We start from the raw sequence: 15,947 nt of genomic DNA on the forward strand, positions 1-15,947 counted from the left end.
ATATTGCATTTAGGAACTTTCGGGTAATTGAACATGTATCAATAATTACGGATTTCTGTAATTGTATATATAAGTTTGGATGTAGCTGTATTGCATTGATGTACTGGTGAATATTGTGAGGTATGACTCCTGTAGTTGATAGTATAATTGGGATAATGTCGACTTTATCCTGATGCCACATGTCCTTGACTTCCTCAGCCAGTTGGATGTATTTTTCAATTTTTTCTCCTGTTTTCTTCTGTATATTTGTTGTGTTGGGTATGGATATTTCAATTAGTTGTGTTAATTTCTTCTTTTTATTGGTGAGTATGATGTCAGGTTTGTTATGTGGTGTTGTTTTATCTGTTATAATCGTTCTGTTCCAGTATAATTTGTATTCATCATTCTCCAGTACATTTTGTGGTGTGTACTTGTATGTGGGAACGTGTTGTTTTATTAGTTTATGTTTTATGGCAAGTTGTTGATGTATTATTTTTGCTACATTGTCATGTCTTCTGGGGTATTCTGTATTTGCTAGTATTGTACATCCGCTTGTGATGTGATCTACTGTTTCTATTTGTTGTTTGCAAAGTCTGCATTTATCTGTTGTGGTATTGGGATCTTTAATAATATGCTTGCTGTAATATCTGGTGTTTATTGTTTGATCCTGTATTGCAATCATGAATCCTTCCGTCTCACTGTATATATTGCCGTTTCTTAGCCATGTGTTGGATGCGTCTTGATCTATGTGTGGCTGTGTTAGATGATACGGGTGCTTGCCGTGTAGTGTTTTCTTTTTCCAATTTACTTTCTTTGTATCTGTTGATGTTATGTGATCTAAAGGGTTGTAGCAGTGGTTATGAAATTGCAATGGTGTAGCTGATGTATTTATATGAGTGATTGCTTTGTGTATTTTGCTAGTTTCTGCTCGTTCTAGAAAGAATTTTCTTAAATTGTCTACCTGTCCATAATGTAGGTTTTTTATATCTATAAATCCCCTTCCACCTTCCTTTCTGCTTAATGTGAATCTTTCTGTTGCTGAATGTATGTGATGTATTCTATATTTGTGGCATTGTGATCGTGTAAGTGTATTGAGTGCTTCTAGGTCTGTGTCACTCCATTTCACTACTCCAAATGAGTAGGTCAATACTGGTATAGCATAAGTATTTATAGCTTTTGTCTTGTTTCTTGCTGTCAATTCTGTTTTCAGTATTTTTGTTAGTCTTTGTCTATATTTTTCTTTTAGTTCTTCTTTAATATTTGTATTATCTATTCCTATTTTTTGTCTGTATCCTAGGTATTTATAGGCATCTGTTTTTTCCATCGCTTCTATGCAGTCGCTGTGGTTCTCCAATATGTAATCTTCTTGTGTAGTGTGTTTGCCCTTGACTATGCTATTTTTCGTACATTTGTCTGTTCCAAAAGCCATATTTATATCATTGCTGAATACTTCTGTTATCTTTAGTAATTGGTTGAGTTGTTGATTTGTTGCTGCCAGTAGTTTTAGATCATCCATGTATAGCAAATGTGTGATTTTGTGTGGGTATGTTCCAGTAATATTGTATCCATAATTTGTATTATTTAGCATGTTGGATAGTGGGTTCAGAGCAAGACAGAACCAGAAAGGACTTAATGAGTCTCCTTGGTATATTCCACGCTTAATCTGTATTGGCTGTGATGTGATGTTATCTGAATTTGTTTGGATATTAAGTGTGGTTTTCCAGTTTTTCATTACTGTGTTTAGAAATTGTATCAATTTAGGATCTACTTTGTATATTTCCAATATCTGTAGTAACCATGAGTGGGGTACACTATCAAAGGCTTTTTGGTAATCAATGTATGCGTAGTGTAGGGACCTTTGTTTAGTTTTCGCTTGATATGTCACCTCTGTATCTATTATCAGTTGCTCTTTACATCCTCGTGCTCCTTTGCAGCAGCCTTTTTGTTCTTCATTTATAATTTTGTTCTGTGTTGTATGTGTCATTAATTTCTGTGTGATGACTGAAGTTAATATTTTGTATATTGTTGGTGCATGTTATGGGGCGATATTTAGCTGGGTTTGCTGTGTCTGCTTGATCTTTAGGTTTCAGATAGGTTATTCCATGTGCAAGTGTATCAGGGAATGTGTATGGGTCTGCAATGTAACTGTTAAATAATTTAGTTAGATGTGAATGTGTTGAGGTGAACTTCTTTAGCCAGTAATTTGCTATTTTATCATTTCCAGGGGCTTTCCAATTGTGTGTAGAATTAATTGCTCGGGTGACTTCATGTTGCAAAATTATCACTTCAGGCATTTGTGGTATCATCTTGTATGTGTCTGTTTCTGCTTGTATCCACCGTGCATGCCTGTTATGTTGTACCGGGTTTGACCATAAGCTGCTCCAGAAGTGTTCCATGTCTGTTATGTTTGGTGGATTGTCTATTTTAATGTGTGTGTTATCCATTGTTTGGTAGAATCTCTTTTGGTTTGTGTTGAATGTTTGGTTTTGTTTCCTTCTATTTTCACTTTTTTTGTATCTTCTAAGTCGTTTGGCCAATGCTTGCAATTTCTGCTTTTTTTCATCTAATTGCTCTGTTGCTTCTTGTTGTGAGATTTTACCTAACCTTTTTCGTTTTTTGTCTGATATTTCATTTCTTATAAGTTGTGTTAGCTGTCCGATGTCTTTTCTCAGTTTTTCTATTCTGATCTGTAGCCTGTGTTGCCATGCTGGTTTTGTGGGTTTCTTCTGTGTGTTGGTTTGTTCTGATCTCTGCCTAGTGTGTATATTTAGTGTAGTGAGTGCTCCTATGTAAACCAGTAGTTGTAACTCTTCCATAGTTGTGTTTTCATTTATTTTGTTGTGTATGATTGTGTTGATAGTTTTTATTGTTGTTTCGACTTGTGGGTTATTTGGCGGTCTATGCAGGAATGGTCTAATGTCTGTATTTGTGTCTTTGTATTCTATATATGTCAGCTGAAATTTCTCTTCTATGTCTAACACATGTGTCTTTTCGTGTTCTATTTGTGCTTGTTCTGGTGGCTGTCTTAAGATTTCGTTTTCCTCTGATTGTTTAACTGATGCGTGTTGGTCTTTGTTTGTTTGCTCTGGGATGTTTGAGTCCATAACTGTATTTTCTTCTTCTTCTGATTGCACATTATTTTGTTCCAGTATTTGTTGTACTTGTTGTTTGATGTTTTCTAATTCTGACTGGGGTATCCTGTTATTTTTGATTATTACACGGATCTGATCAGCTAGTCGTTGTTCTGTTAAAAATTTTAATTCCGGGTATCTGGTAATAAATGTTGTGTATACTTGTGATCTGTATCCAGTTGTGTTGGTTCCTAGGTTTGTTGCTTGGTAATAACAGAACATGAGGTGTCTATTGACTTCATCTGACCATCTCATCCTCTGTCTTTGTTTTCCTTCTAGGGTGGTTGCAGGAAGCATATCCTGCAAAACACCTCTATTTGGATTTAAATCATTTTCCAGTTGGCTAGCAGTGTTGTTACCATTGTGGGCGGGCATAGGGTTCAAGCGTCGTCCCCGACCATGACGGCGCTTGTCCGAGGCTTCTTTAGTTCTGTCCTGAACCAAGTAATCACACTAAAAGGGGGGTTAGCCCTATCAGTGGTTTGTTCTTTTCGTCGCCTTTTACGACTGGCAGAACATACCGGAGGCCTATTCTTATCCCGGGCCTCCACGGGGTTTATTATTATTATTATTATTATTATTATTATTATTATTATTATTATTATTATTATTATTGCCACTTGGTGTAACAAATTGTCTACACTCACTTTAACATTATCTGCAAAGAAAATACCTTTGAACGCCTCATCGTGACCTAAAAGAAAGGGTATGCCCGAGTGGCTGGCATTGTCAAAGCTTCACCCTCCATTGCCGGTGGTGAACTGGAGCCGAGCTCGTGGCCACAGACTATATGTACCTGGCATGTCAACGTTTGAGGGCTTCTCCGCAGTCATTTCCGGTGCGGTTCTCCTCTTGCTACCTGCGACGGTCGTTCGCTGCAGTACGGCAAGCCAGGATGTGTTTACCTTAAGGCTTTCCTCTTTCTTGTTGAAACTGTTCACGCGTTTTTGTATTTCTACAGCTTCTCTGAACAAGCACGTGTGATAGTGCTTCTCTACAGCCAGAACTTCCATGTCGGCGAATTTTATTATTTGGTCGGTCTCACTTCAGTGCTTGCTCTGCCACGGTCGATTTCCCCACCTGCCCCAACCTGCAATGTCGCTTATGTTCTTTGATCCTGGTGTTAATTGATCGTCCAGTCATTCCGACATATAATCTTTTCTGCATGTGCATGGTATATGGTATATTTCCGACATTCAAGTGGGACCCTTTCCTCCTTCGCCAAACTAAGACACTCTTTGAAATTCCTTGTCGCTTTGAACATCGTCATCATGCCATGTTTGCACAATATATGGTCGATTCTATCCGTCACTCTGGGAATGTATGGCAGAGAGGCCGTACCCGACATTTCTTTTTCCGATTCCTTACTTCGCTGAGTGTTTGGCTCTGTTTCACTTCTAATATAATTTGTGTAGTACCCATTGCTCCTCAGAACACTTTCCAGGTGTTGCATTTCTCGTTCGAGGTGCTGTGGCTCACATATTCGTCCTGCTCTGTTACGAGTGTACTAATCATGCCTCTTTTTCTGGCTCGGGTGGTGGTTTGATAGTTTGTGCAGGTATCAGTCCGTGTGTATCGGTTTTCGATACACGCTGTGTCCCAGGTTTTCACTGTCCCTTGTGACCAGCACATCTAGAAATGGCAGTTTCTTGTCGTTTTCTACTTCCATGGTAAATGTTATGTTGGCATGGAGGCTGTTCAAGTGTCTTAGGAAGCCACCGAGTTGTTCTTCACCATGGCTCCACACCACGAAAGTATCATTGACGTACCTGTACCACACCTTAGGATTGCAAGTCATCAAGTGCAGTGACTGTTCCATGAAGAAGTAGGCCACCACTGGACTAAGAGGACTACCCATGGTGGCGCCTTCCAGCTGTTCGCAGACATCGCAATTCCACGTGAAATAGCTCGTGGTGAGACATGCATGGACGAGCTTTATGACGTCTTGCGGGAAAATGGAACCGATGTGCTCCAGAGCATCACTGAGTGGCACTTTCGTAAACAACGAAACAACATCAAAGCTGACCAGGATGTCGTTTGGAGCAAGTTTCAGTTTCTTCAGCTTCTTAATGAAATGTCCTGAGTCCTTTATGTATGTGTAGGTCTTCCCCACGTGTGGCTGGAGCAGGGAGGCCAAGGGTTTTGCCTGTTTATGCGCTGGTGAGCCAGGAGTGCTAACGATCGGTCTCAGTGGAACGTTGTTCTTATGGATCTTGGGTAATCCATAATGTTGGTTCAAATTAATGTTCATTTTGTTCTGAGTATTATAGTGATTTTTAAATACATGTTATGAATTCAGGGAGAAATATAATTCTCAGTTATATGAATACCTCATACGTGCTCCTTGATAATCTTTCATGAGTTTGAAAACTTCCGCTGTAGAGCACAAAGCAAACCTTAAGTATGAGACTGTTGGGTTCAATGTTAAGCAAAACTGTCATCACTGATCATAGGTATAGAGACAAAAGCAACAGCATTTTTCAATTTGTGAAATGTCAGAATTCTTATCAACTACAGTAGCAAATAATGCTTAATGTTTTGCTGAATAACTGTGCCAACAAAGAAAGTGGAATGTTATCCATAATAAGAAGTTTGATGGGATATTGTATATAATAATTAAAATGGATTTAGTTTTTAACAGCTAAATATCTGTTCCTGTGGGACAACTTTCATTCATTTAATTTATCTACCGCATCACAGATTTCAGAGCTATTTCCCAATCACAGTTACAATAACATAAGTAATAAAAAGGTAGAAAAAATTGTGGCTAAAGTCAGCAAATAATTTGATGCTGGAAACAAAAACATAAGTGCTGTTTGTAATGATAACTGTCAGTGGTGAAACAGAGAAGAATGAGATTAAGAAGTTATGTAACATATCAAAACAAGACAGCCAAACAACTTTAATCACTTTCAGCAAAGCCTGTTTGTCTCACAAAATAAATAAATGTGTACCTGTGTCAAAATATGTTAAATATTACAATCAGAAACACCCTTCTGTTGACTTTTGATTAACCCTACCGTTGACTTTCGATCATGCAAATCTTGCCAGTTATATGATTCTAATGAAGTACACAAGAGAGACTCAGTTTCTTCCCACACAGGAAAGAATTTCTTTCATGAGGACACATGTATGGGGTATTCATTTACAAAATGCTATGATCTTGATTCCATAAGCTTGGTTTCTTCTTAGTGCTAAAAATTAAGGCGTGAGCGAAATTACATTTTTGCATTTTCCTTCTTCACTGAGTTCACACACACTGTATACAGAGCTGAAACTAACAACCACAGAATAATAATGAAACATGTTTGTGTATTACTATAAATTATGGAGTATTTAGATGTCTTGCTTACCCTGTTGGATGTCAACTGTCATTCCTTGACTGACTTCTGTGTTTGACTGTACCCCATTGGTGTTCTTCCACTGGGTGCATTCAGTTGCTGGACCTAAAATGGATACGCAAATCAAAAAGAATGTTACCAACACAGCACATTATTAAAAAACCACACAAAGAGGGGGGAGACAAGGAAGGAGGAATGGCAGAGGGGGGGGGGGGGAGGCAGGGATGATTTTGGGACAGAGGGAGGATGTGGGTGGAGGGTGAGTTATGGGGAAAGGGTGAGTAGGGGGAGAATGGAGAGAAGGGAGTGAGGGACAGGGAGGGAGGGAGTGAGGGACAGGGAGGGAGGGAGTGAGGGACAGGGAGGGAGGGAGGGAGGGAGGGAGGGAGGGAAAAGGGAAAAGACAGTGAGGGAGAGAGGGAAGAGAGAGAATGGGAAGGTAGAGGTGAAAGTGTGAAGATGGGGGAGAGAGGAGAGTGGGACAGGGCAGTGGAGGAGGGGGGAGGGAGGGAGAGGTGGCATGCAGGCAGCACATGAAGCAGGGGAGGCAGGGAACAAGGACAAAGGAGAAAAATGAGAGAGAGAGAGAGAGAGAGAGAGAGAGAGAGAGAGAGAGAGAGAGATTATATGACCATTAATTACCAGGAGCTGAGAGATCTGCTGGAGGCACAGCGTCTTTTCTTTGCCAGCGCTCTTGTGCTCTGTGTCTTATTGTTTCTAGTTTGGATGCAGACATTTCACTATCATCATCGCTACTATTGCTAACACGAATGCGACGTGGTGAACCATGCCGTCCACTTCCAGCACCGCCCCTTCGCGGTCTTGCTCTTGGGCTAGAGTGCGCACTCTGACAACGTTCTGGAGATCCTTTCCCTCCAGGGGGTCGAACTCTATGTGGCCGACCAAGTATTGCTGCAGTCACTGGTCGATAGTCTGGGCTCATCAGAGATTCTGGTACAGGAACCAGCTTAGTTGCAGCTTGAAGTGGGCAACCACTGTTAGCATCAGCATCCACAACACCTTTAACAATAAAATTTATGGAAGTTAATGAGTGGAAAATAAGCCATTACGGATGAAAGGGGGGGGGGGGGTGTAATCCGATATGTTGAGGTTTGATTTCTCATTGATCCTACAGTGATTATGACATCGTTTTTTTTTTTTTTTTTTTTTTTTTTTTTTTTTTTTTTTTTTTTTTTTTTTTTTTTTTTTTTACACAGTGCAAAATGCTATTTGAACTCTTTTTCCACATTACTCTTCATCTATATGACTGCCCTGCAGTTCACAGTTAAAAAGCCTTGCAAATGGTTCATAAAACGATGTTCAAGCTATTTTTCTAGCATGCCACTCTAACAGCGCACGGCAAAAACCAACACTTAAATCTTTCTGTGCGAGCTGTGTTTATTTTATAATGAAGCTCACTTCTCCCTGTGTAGGTGGGAGCTAACAAAATATTTTTACATTCGGTGGAGAAAGCTGGTGACTGAAATTTCAGGGAAAGATCCTGCCACAGCAAAAAAATGCCTTTGTTTTAATGATAGCCACCCCAACTTGTGTATTATATCAGTGACACACACACTCCCTATTTTGCAATAATAGAATATGAGCTCCCCTTCTTTGTACTCTTCTAATGGTCTCTGTCAATACTACCTTATGCGGATCACATACCACACAACAATACTCCACAAGAGGAAATATAGCATAGTGTAGGCAGTCTCTTTAGTAGATCTCTTGCGCCTTTAAAGTGATCTGTCAATAAAAGACAGTCTTCAGTTCACTTTCATCACAATATTATGTACGTGATTGTTCCAGTTTAAGTAATTCAAAATTTTAATCCTTAAGTATCTAGTTGAATTTACAGCCTTTAGATTTGTGTGATATGTCATGTAACAAAAAAATAAAGTGAATTCCTTGTAGTACTCATGTGGATGACTTCACTCTCTTCATTATTTAGTGTCAATGGCATCTTTTTGCATCGTATACATACCCCATATAAATAATTTTGTAATTGGTTTTGATCTTCTGATGAGTAAATGTGATGGTAAATGACAGCATCATCTGCAAACAATCTGAGCCCTGCTCAGATTGTCTCCTAAACTGTGTATATACATTAGAGACAGCAGAGGGCATACAACACTTCCTTGGGGAACATCAAATACCACTTCTGTTTTACTAAATGACTTTCCAACAGTTACTATGAAATGTGATTTTTTCTGACAGGAAATTGCAAATACAGTTGCATAATTGAACTGATACTCAATCGGCCCACAATTTGCTTAGAAGTTGCTTTAGAAGAATGGTGTCAAAAGCCTTCTGGAAATCTAGAAATATGGAATCAGTTTGAGATTATCTGTTGATAGCACTCATTACTTTGAATAAAGAGCTAGTAGTGTTTCAGAAGAATGATATTTACCAAATCCATGTTGATAATTTGTCAATAGATTGTTTTCACCCAAATAATTTATAATTTTCGACCACATGATATGTTCCAAAACCCTACTACAAATCAACATCAGTAATATGAGTTTGTAATCCTGTGGATTACTCCTATTTCCTTTCCTAATTATCGGTGTACCTGTGCAACTTTCCAATCCTTAGCTAAGGATCTTTCACTAAACGAATGGTTGTATATAATTGCTAAGTGCAATTGGTATACAATCTTGACTGGAGGACTTGCCTTTATTAAGTGATTTAAGCTACTGTGCTACACTGAGGATATCTACTTCGAAGTTAATCATATTGACAGCTGTTCTCGATTCAATACCTGTGTCAATATACATGACTATTCTATACCTTATAAATTGAGCCAGTTGCCAAGTATGAGGAAAGAAATGGCATACACTTGCAATATAACATCATCTCAAGCACTTTCGTGTTCAAAAATCAATATTCTTATTTAACTGCTTTTTGCTTTCACAGCTTCCAAAGCAAAACAAATAAGGTGTTTTTTATATGAACTAAGTCTGGAAAGTGTTCTTTTCAGAATAAAAGAAACTTTTAACTGATCCTATGTGAAATGAAATTTTAACACACCATCTTACATCAAATACATAATAAGTATTACTGTTTAAAAAAACTTACTTTGAGTAAAATAGTAAGCCTGCATATAGCTCTTGTGAGTTGGCATGATGGCACTTTTATGTTAATTGCCCTAATGTCAGGTCAAATATTGGAATCACACAATTAAATACTATTAATGCAAATAGCAGAAATGGAAGTACGAAATAAATTATGTAACATAAAGAATCAAAGAACACACAAATATGAAGAATTTCACAAAAATATAGATACTAGCTTGCAGATCTGTGGACCCAAAACTAGAATGTTGAAATAAATAGTTGGTTGGTTGGTTGGTTTGGGGGGGATTAAAGGGACCAGACTGCGACGGTCATCGGTCCCTTTTTCCAAAAAAAAGTAAAACCACCCAAAGAGAATAAAAAAAAACGAACAACAGGAAAGACGTCAGACGACACAGGACAAGAAATACTCCTACAGAGATCAGACGAAACAAATTAAAATCACACAGAGTGTGACAGTGGTTGGCCGACCATAGAGATAAAAAGGAGAAGCCAACCACTGAGAACACATTAAAAACTCAGCGTAAAATCGTAGGCCAATGGCCAGAATCAACACAAAAGAACAGAACAAACACTCAGAGTAAATAATAAAAACCCCCTGCCCGAATAAAACGGAAAACTAAGTCAGCCATGCCAGGGTCATCACATAAAAGGGCAGGGAGCGTATCAGGCAGCGCAAATGTCTGCCTGACCACAGCTAAAAGGGGGCAGGCCAACAAAATGTGGGCCACTGTCAAAGCCGCCCCGCAGCGACATACAGGAGGGTCCTCCCGGCGCAGTAAATAACTGTGTGTCAGGTGGGAGTGGCCAATGCGGAGCCGACAAAGGACGACAGAGTCCCTGCGGTTGGCTCGCAGGGATGACCGCCACACAGTCGTCGTCTCCTTGATGGCACGGAGTTTATTGGGCACGATCCGATTGCGCCATTCAGCGTCCCAAAGCGCAAAAACTTTTCGGCGGAGGACTGCCCGCAAATCAGTCTCTGGGAGGCCAACGTCCAGAGACTGTTTACTCGTGGCCTCTTTCGCCAGGCGGTCAACATGTTCATTGCCTGGGATACCAACGTGACCGGGGGTCCACACAAAGACCACAGAACGGCCGCAACGTGCAAGAGTATGCAGGGACTCATGGATAGCCATCACCAGACGAGAACGAGGAAAACACTGGTCGAGAGCTCGTAAACCGCTCAGGGAATCGCTACAGATAACGATGGACTCACCTGAGCAGGAGCGGATATACTCTAGGGCACGAAAGATGGCGACTAGCTCAGCAGTGTAAACGCTGCAGCCAGCCGCCAAGGACCGTTGTTCGGAATGGTCCCCTAGAGTTAGCGCATACCCGACACGACCAGCAACCATCGAACCGTCGGTGTAAACAATTCCAGAGCCCTGATACGTGGCCAGGATGGAATAAAAGCGGCGGCGGAAGGCCTCTGGAGGGACCGAGTCCTTCGAGCCCTGTGCCAAGTCGAGCCGAAGGCAAGGGCGAGGAACACACCACGGGGGTGTACGCAGAGGCGCCCAGAAAGGAGGTGGAACTGGGAAAAACCCAAGCCCGCAGAGAAGCTCCTTGATGCGTACGGCGATCGGACAACCCGACCGGGGCCGACGGTCTGGCAGATGGACGACTGACTGCGGGAACAGGACACGATAATGTGGATGCCCGGGCAAGCTAAAAACATGGGCAGCATAAGCGGCCAGCAAACGTTGGCGTCGGAACCGCAGTGGAGGTACACCTGCCTCCACTAGGACGCTGTCCACAGGGCTGGTGCGGAAAGCACCAGTGGCAAGGCGTATCCCGCTGTGGAGAATTGGGTCCAGCACCCGCAACGCAGATGGGGATGCTGAGCCATAAGCTAGGCACCCATAATCCAGGCGAGACTGGATTAACGCCTGGTAGAGCCGCAACAGGGTAGATCGGTCGGCGCCCCAGCGGGTGTGGCTCAAACAACGCAGGGCGTTGAGATGCCGCCAACACGCTTGTTTAAGCTGCCAGATATGAGGCAGCCAAGTCAACCGGGCATCAAAAAGTACACCCAAAAACCTGTGGGTCTCCACCACAGCAAGAAGTTCGTCGGCAAGATAAAGCCGCGGCTCAGGATGGACCGTTCGGCGCCGGCAGAAATGCATAACGCGGGTCTTGGCAGCCGAAAACTGAAAACCACGCGCTACAGCCCAAGACTGCGCCTTGCGGATTGCGCCCTGTAGCTGACGTTCAGCTGCTGCAATGCTAATAGAACTATAGTAAAGACAGAAGTCGTCAGCATACAGGGAAGCGGAGACAGAATTTCCTACTGCCGCAGCGAGACCGTTTATTGCAATTAAAAACAGGCAGACACTGAGGACAGAGCCCTGGGGTACCCCATTCTCCTGGACGAGGGAGGAACTATACGAGGCCGCGACTTGCACGCGGAAGGTACGATACGACAGAAAATTTCTGATAAAGATGGGCAGAGGGCCCCGAAGACCCCATCCATGAAGCGTAGAAAGGATGTGATGACGCCATGTCGTATCGTACGCCTTCCGCATGTCGAAAAAGACAGCGACCAGGTGCTGACGGCGGGCAAAGGCTGTACGGATGGCCGACTCAAGGCTCACCAGATTGTCGGTGGCGGAGCGGCCTTTACGGAACCCACCCTGAGACGGAGCCAGAAGGCCCCGAGACTCCAGCACCCAATTTAAGCGCCGGCTCACCATCCGTTCAAGCAACTTGCAAAGAACGTTGGTGAGACTAATGGGACGGTAGCTGTCCACCTCCAAAGGGTTCTTTCCAGGTTTCAAAATGGGGATGACAATACTTTCCCGCCATTGCGACGGAAACTCACCCTCGACCCAGAGACGGTTGTAAAGGTCGAGGAGGCGTCGCTTGCAGTCCACTGAAAGGTGTTTCAGCATCTGACAGTGGATGCGATCTGGCCCGGGAGCGGTATCAGGGCAAGCGGCAAGGGCACTCTGAAATTCCCACTCACTGAATGGAGCGTTGTAGGGTTCAGAAGCGTTGGTGCGAAAAGAAAGGCTCCGACGTTCCATCCGCTCTTTAATGGAGCGGAAGGCCTGGGGGTAATTCGCAGAAGCGGAACTCATAGCAAAATGCTCTGCCAAGCGGCTTGCAATGACGTCGGAGTCTGTACAAACTGCTCCATTCAGTGAGAGCGCAGGGACGCTGGCAGGGGTCCGATAGCCGTAGACGCGTCGAATCTTCGCCCAGACCTGCGATGGAGTGATATGGAGGCCAATGGTGGACACATACCGCTCCCAGCACTCCTTCTTGCCTTGGCGGATAAGGAGGCGGGCCCGCGCACGCAGCCGTTTGAAGGCGATAAGGTGGTCCATGGAGGGATGTCGCTTGTGACGCTGGAGCGCCCGCCGGCGATCTTTAATCGCTTCAGCGATCTCAGGCGACCACCAAGGCACAGCCCTCCGCCGAGGGGACCCAGAAGAACGGGGAATGGCAGACTCGGCGGCAGTGACGATGCCGGCGGTGACCGATGTAACCACCGCATCAATGGCATCAGTTGAGAGAGGCTCAATAGCGGCAGTGGAGGAGAACAAGTCCCAGTCAGCCTTATTCATAGCCCATCTGCTAGGGCGCCCAGAAGAGTGACGCTGTGGTAGTGACAGAAAAATCGGAAAGTGGTCACTACCACACAGGTCGTCATGCACACTCCAGTGGACAGATGGTAAGAGGCTAGGACTACAGATTGAAAGGTCAATGGCGGAGTAGGTGCCATGCGCCACACTGAAGTGTGTGGAGGCACCATCATTCAAAATCGAGAGATCGAGCTGCGACAATAAACGCTCAACGGTGGCGCCTCGACCTGTTGCCACTGACCCACCCCACAGAGGGTTATGGGCGTTAAAGTCGCCCAGTAATAAGAAAGGTGGCGGCAATTGGGCTATCAGCGCAGCCAGGACATGCTGCGCGACATCGCCCTCCGGTGGAAGGTAAAGACTGCAGACGGTAAGAGCCTGCGGCGTCCACACCCTAACAGCGACAGCCTCTAAAGCTGTTTGTAGAGGGACAGACTCGCTGTGAAGAGAGTTAAGGACATAGATGCAGACGCCACCAGACACCCTTTCATAAGCTGCTCGGTTCTTATAATAACCCCGATAGCCACGGAGGGCGGGGGTGCGCATTGCTGGAAACCAAGTTTCCTGCAGAGCAATGCAGAGGAAAGGGTGAAGGCTGATAATTTGGCGGAGCTCAGCTAGATGGTGGAAGAAACCGCTGCAGTTCCACTGGAGGATGGTTTTGTCCATGGCTGAGAAAGGCATGCTGGGACTGGGACGGCAGATTACGCCGCTGGGTCACCTGCTGCCTCCGATTGAGCACCCGTGCTAGTGCTATTGCTATTCACGGCGTCTGAGGGACCGGCGAGATCGAGGTCCTCAGCGGACGCCAGAATCTCCACCTCGTCCCCAGACGCAGAGCTAGAAGGTTGCGATGGGGTGGCTACCACCGCGCATTCCTTGGGCTTAGAGCTGCTCTTCTTTGATTTCTCACGCTGCTCCTTGGGTTTAACCGGCTGGGAGGGCTTCACCGATTCAGTCTCCGGGACTGAGGAGGATCGGGAAGCCCTTCGACCTGCAGATTGTGGGCACTTACGCCACTGTCGATCGTCAGCCTTCCCGCCGGTGGAAACCTGGGAAGGGAGGGACCCAAGGGACCCCTTGCGAGCGTGAGAAGCCGAAGAAGTTGGACACTTCTCCGGCTTAGAAGCGGGGACCGACGTCCCCGATGGGGGGGATGGTGTTGCTCCTGAGGTAGGTGGCACAGGAGCAACCCGGTGGGTAGAGCCCCCCACTGGCAAGGGGGCAGGAGGAGTTGTACCACTCGTCGATCCGGCCGGAAGGCGCGAAACTGATGGGGCTAGCACAGGTGTTGTAGCAGCGGCGTAGGAAGTTGTCATTCGCACTGGATGTAATCGGTCGTATTTCCGTTTGGCCTCAGTATAAGTCAGGCGGTCCAGGGTCTTATATTCCATGATTTTGCGCTCTTTCTGGAATATTCTGCAGTCTGGCGAGCAAGGTGAATGGTGCTCCCCGCAGTTGACGCAGATGGGAGGCGGGGCACATGGAGTATCGGGATGAGATGGGCGTCCGCAATCTCGACATGTGAGGCTGGAAGTGCAGCGGGAAGACATATGGCCGAACTTCCAGCACTTGAAGCACCGCATCGGGGGAGGGATATAGGGCTTGACGTCACATCGGTAGACCATCACCTTGACCTTTTCCGGTAACGTATCACCCTCGAAGGCCAAGATGAAGGCACCGGTAGCAACCTGATTGTCCCTCGGACCCCGATGAACGCGCCGGACGAAATGAACACCTCTACGTTCTAAGTTGGCGCGCAGCTCGTCATCAGACTGCAAAAGGAGGTCCCTATGGAAAATAACACCCTGGACCATATTTAAACTCTTATGTGGAGTAATAGTAACGTTAACATCCCCCAACTTGTCACAAGCAAGTAACCTGCGTGACTGGGCGGAGGATGCCGTTTGTATCAGTACTGAGCCAGAGCGCATTTTAGACAAGCCCTCCACCTCCCCAAACTTGTCCTCTAAATGCTCGACGAAGAACTGAGGCTTTGTGGAGAGAAAAGACTCCCCATCAGCTCTCGTGCAAACTAAGAATCGGGGCGAATAACTGTTACCTCCATCCTGGGACTTACGCTCTTCCCACGGCGTGGCCAGGGAGGGGAACGTTTTCGGATCGTACTTCTGTGCATTAAACTGAGCCCGAGAACGCTTAGAGACTGCTGGCGGCTGGCCGCCAGCGAGAGATGATGTACCACGCTTCATTGCGGGTCATCCGCCCTGATGCCACCTACTCCGACCAAGGGCCCTCCCCACGGGCGCCACCCAGCCGCAGCAATAGCCACCTGGCAGGATGTCCATTGCCGGGAGTCCTGATGCCCCAGGGAGATGGGCATCTACTCCTTGGCATACGTGGGGAGTGAACGGCGCAGGCATCAGTAGAGCGATCCCTGTGTTGTCAGGGGGCTACAACCAAGAGGGTACATGGCGGCCCCACCACAACGGACTGGCTACCGTGCTGGATCTTAGGTGCAAAAATGGCCAAGGTCGTCGTCGCAATTAAAAGAAACACTGCAGAGTGCAGTGTGGTAATCGCCCAAGAGATCGAAAACGAGCGGGACACCATTGCAACGACGAGAAAGACGGCTAAAGGTCTAATTGCACGACGGATACAGTGCACCATGTAAGGCGCCCTTCCCCAATTGGCTCGCTCTTCGGAATAATTTAGAAAGATGGAGGTCAAACCCGAGAGGGGACCATCACATAAGGCCAAAACATGTGAGACTCCTTTTAGTCGCCTCTTACGACAGGCAGGAATACCGCGGGCCTATTCTAACCCCCGAACCCGCAGGGGGGAAATAAATAGTAAACTCATCAACTGATACTG

The 15,947-nt window shown here is 45.1% G+C and overlaps 1 protein-coding gene across 2 annotated transcripts in view; it reads right to left on the reverse strand.

The window, feature by feature from the left end:
* Window positions 1-15,947, reverse strand: part of LOC126094879 (uncharacterized) — a 214,891-nt gene that overhangs the window by 88,864 nt on the left and 110,080 nt on the right. For both annotated transcript variants that reach the window (XM_049909512.1, XM_049909511.1), the window contains 2 exons: window positions 7,094-7,471; window positions 6,464-6,556 (listed from right to left, as the gene is read on the reverse strand). In XM_049909512.1, coding sequence (XP_049765469.1) covers window positions 6,464-6,556; window positions 7,094-7,471 — 471 coding nt within the window. The remainder of the gene's footprint in view (window positions 1-6,463; window positions 6,557-7,093; window positions 7,472-15,947) is intronic.

This window comes from Schistocerca cancellata, chromosome 8 (genome assembly GCF_023864275.1).
Source record: "Schistocerca cancellata isolate TAMUIC-IGC-003103 chromosome 8, iqSchCanc2.1, whole genome shotgun sequence".
Taxonomy (NCBI): domain Eukaryota; kingdom Metazoa; phylum Arthropoda; class Insecta; order Orthoptera; family Acrididae; genus Schistocerca; species Schistocerca cancellata.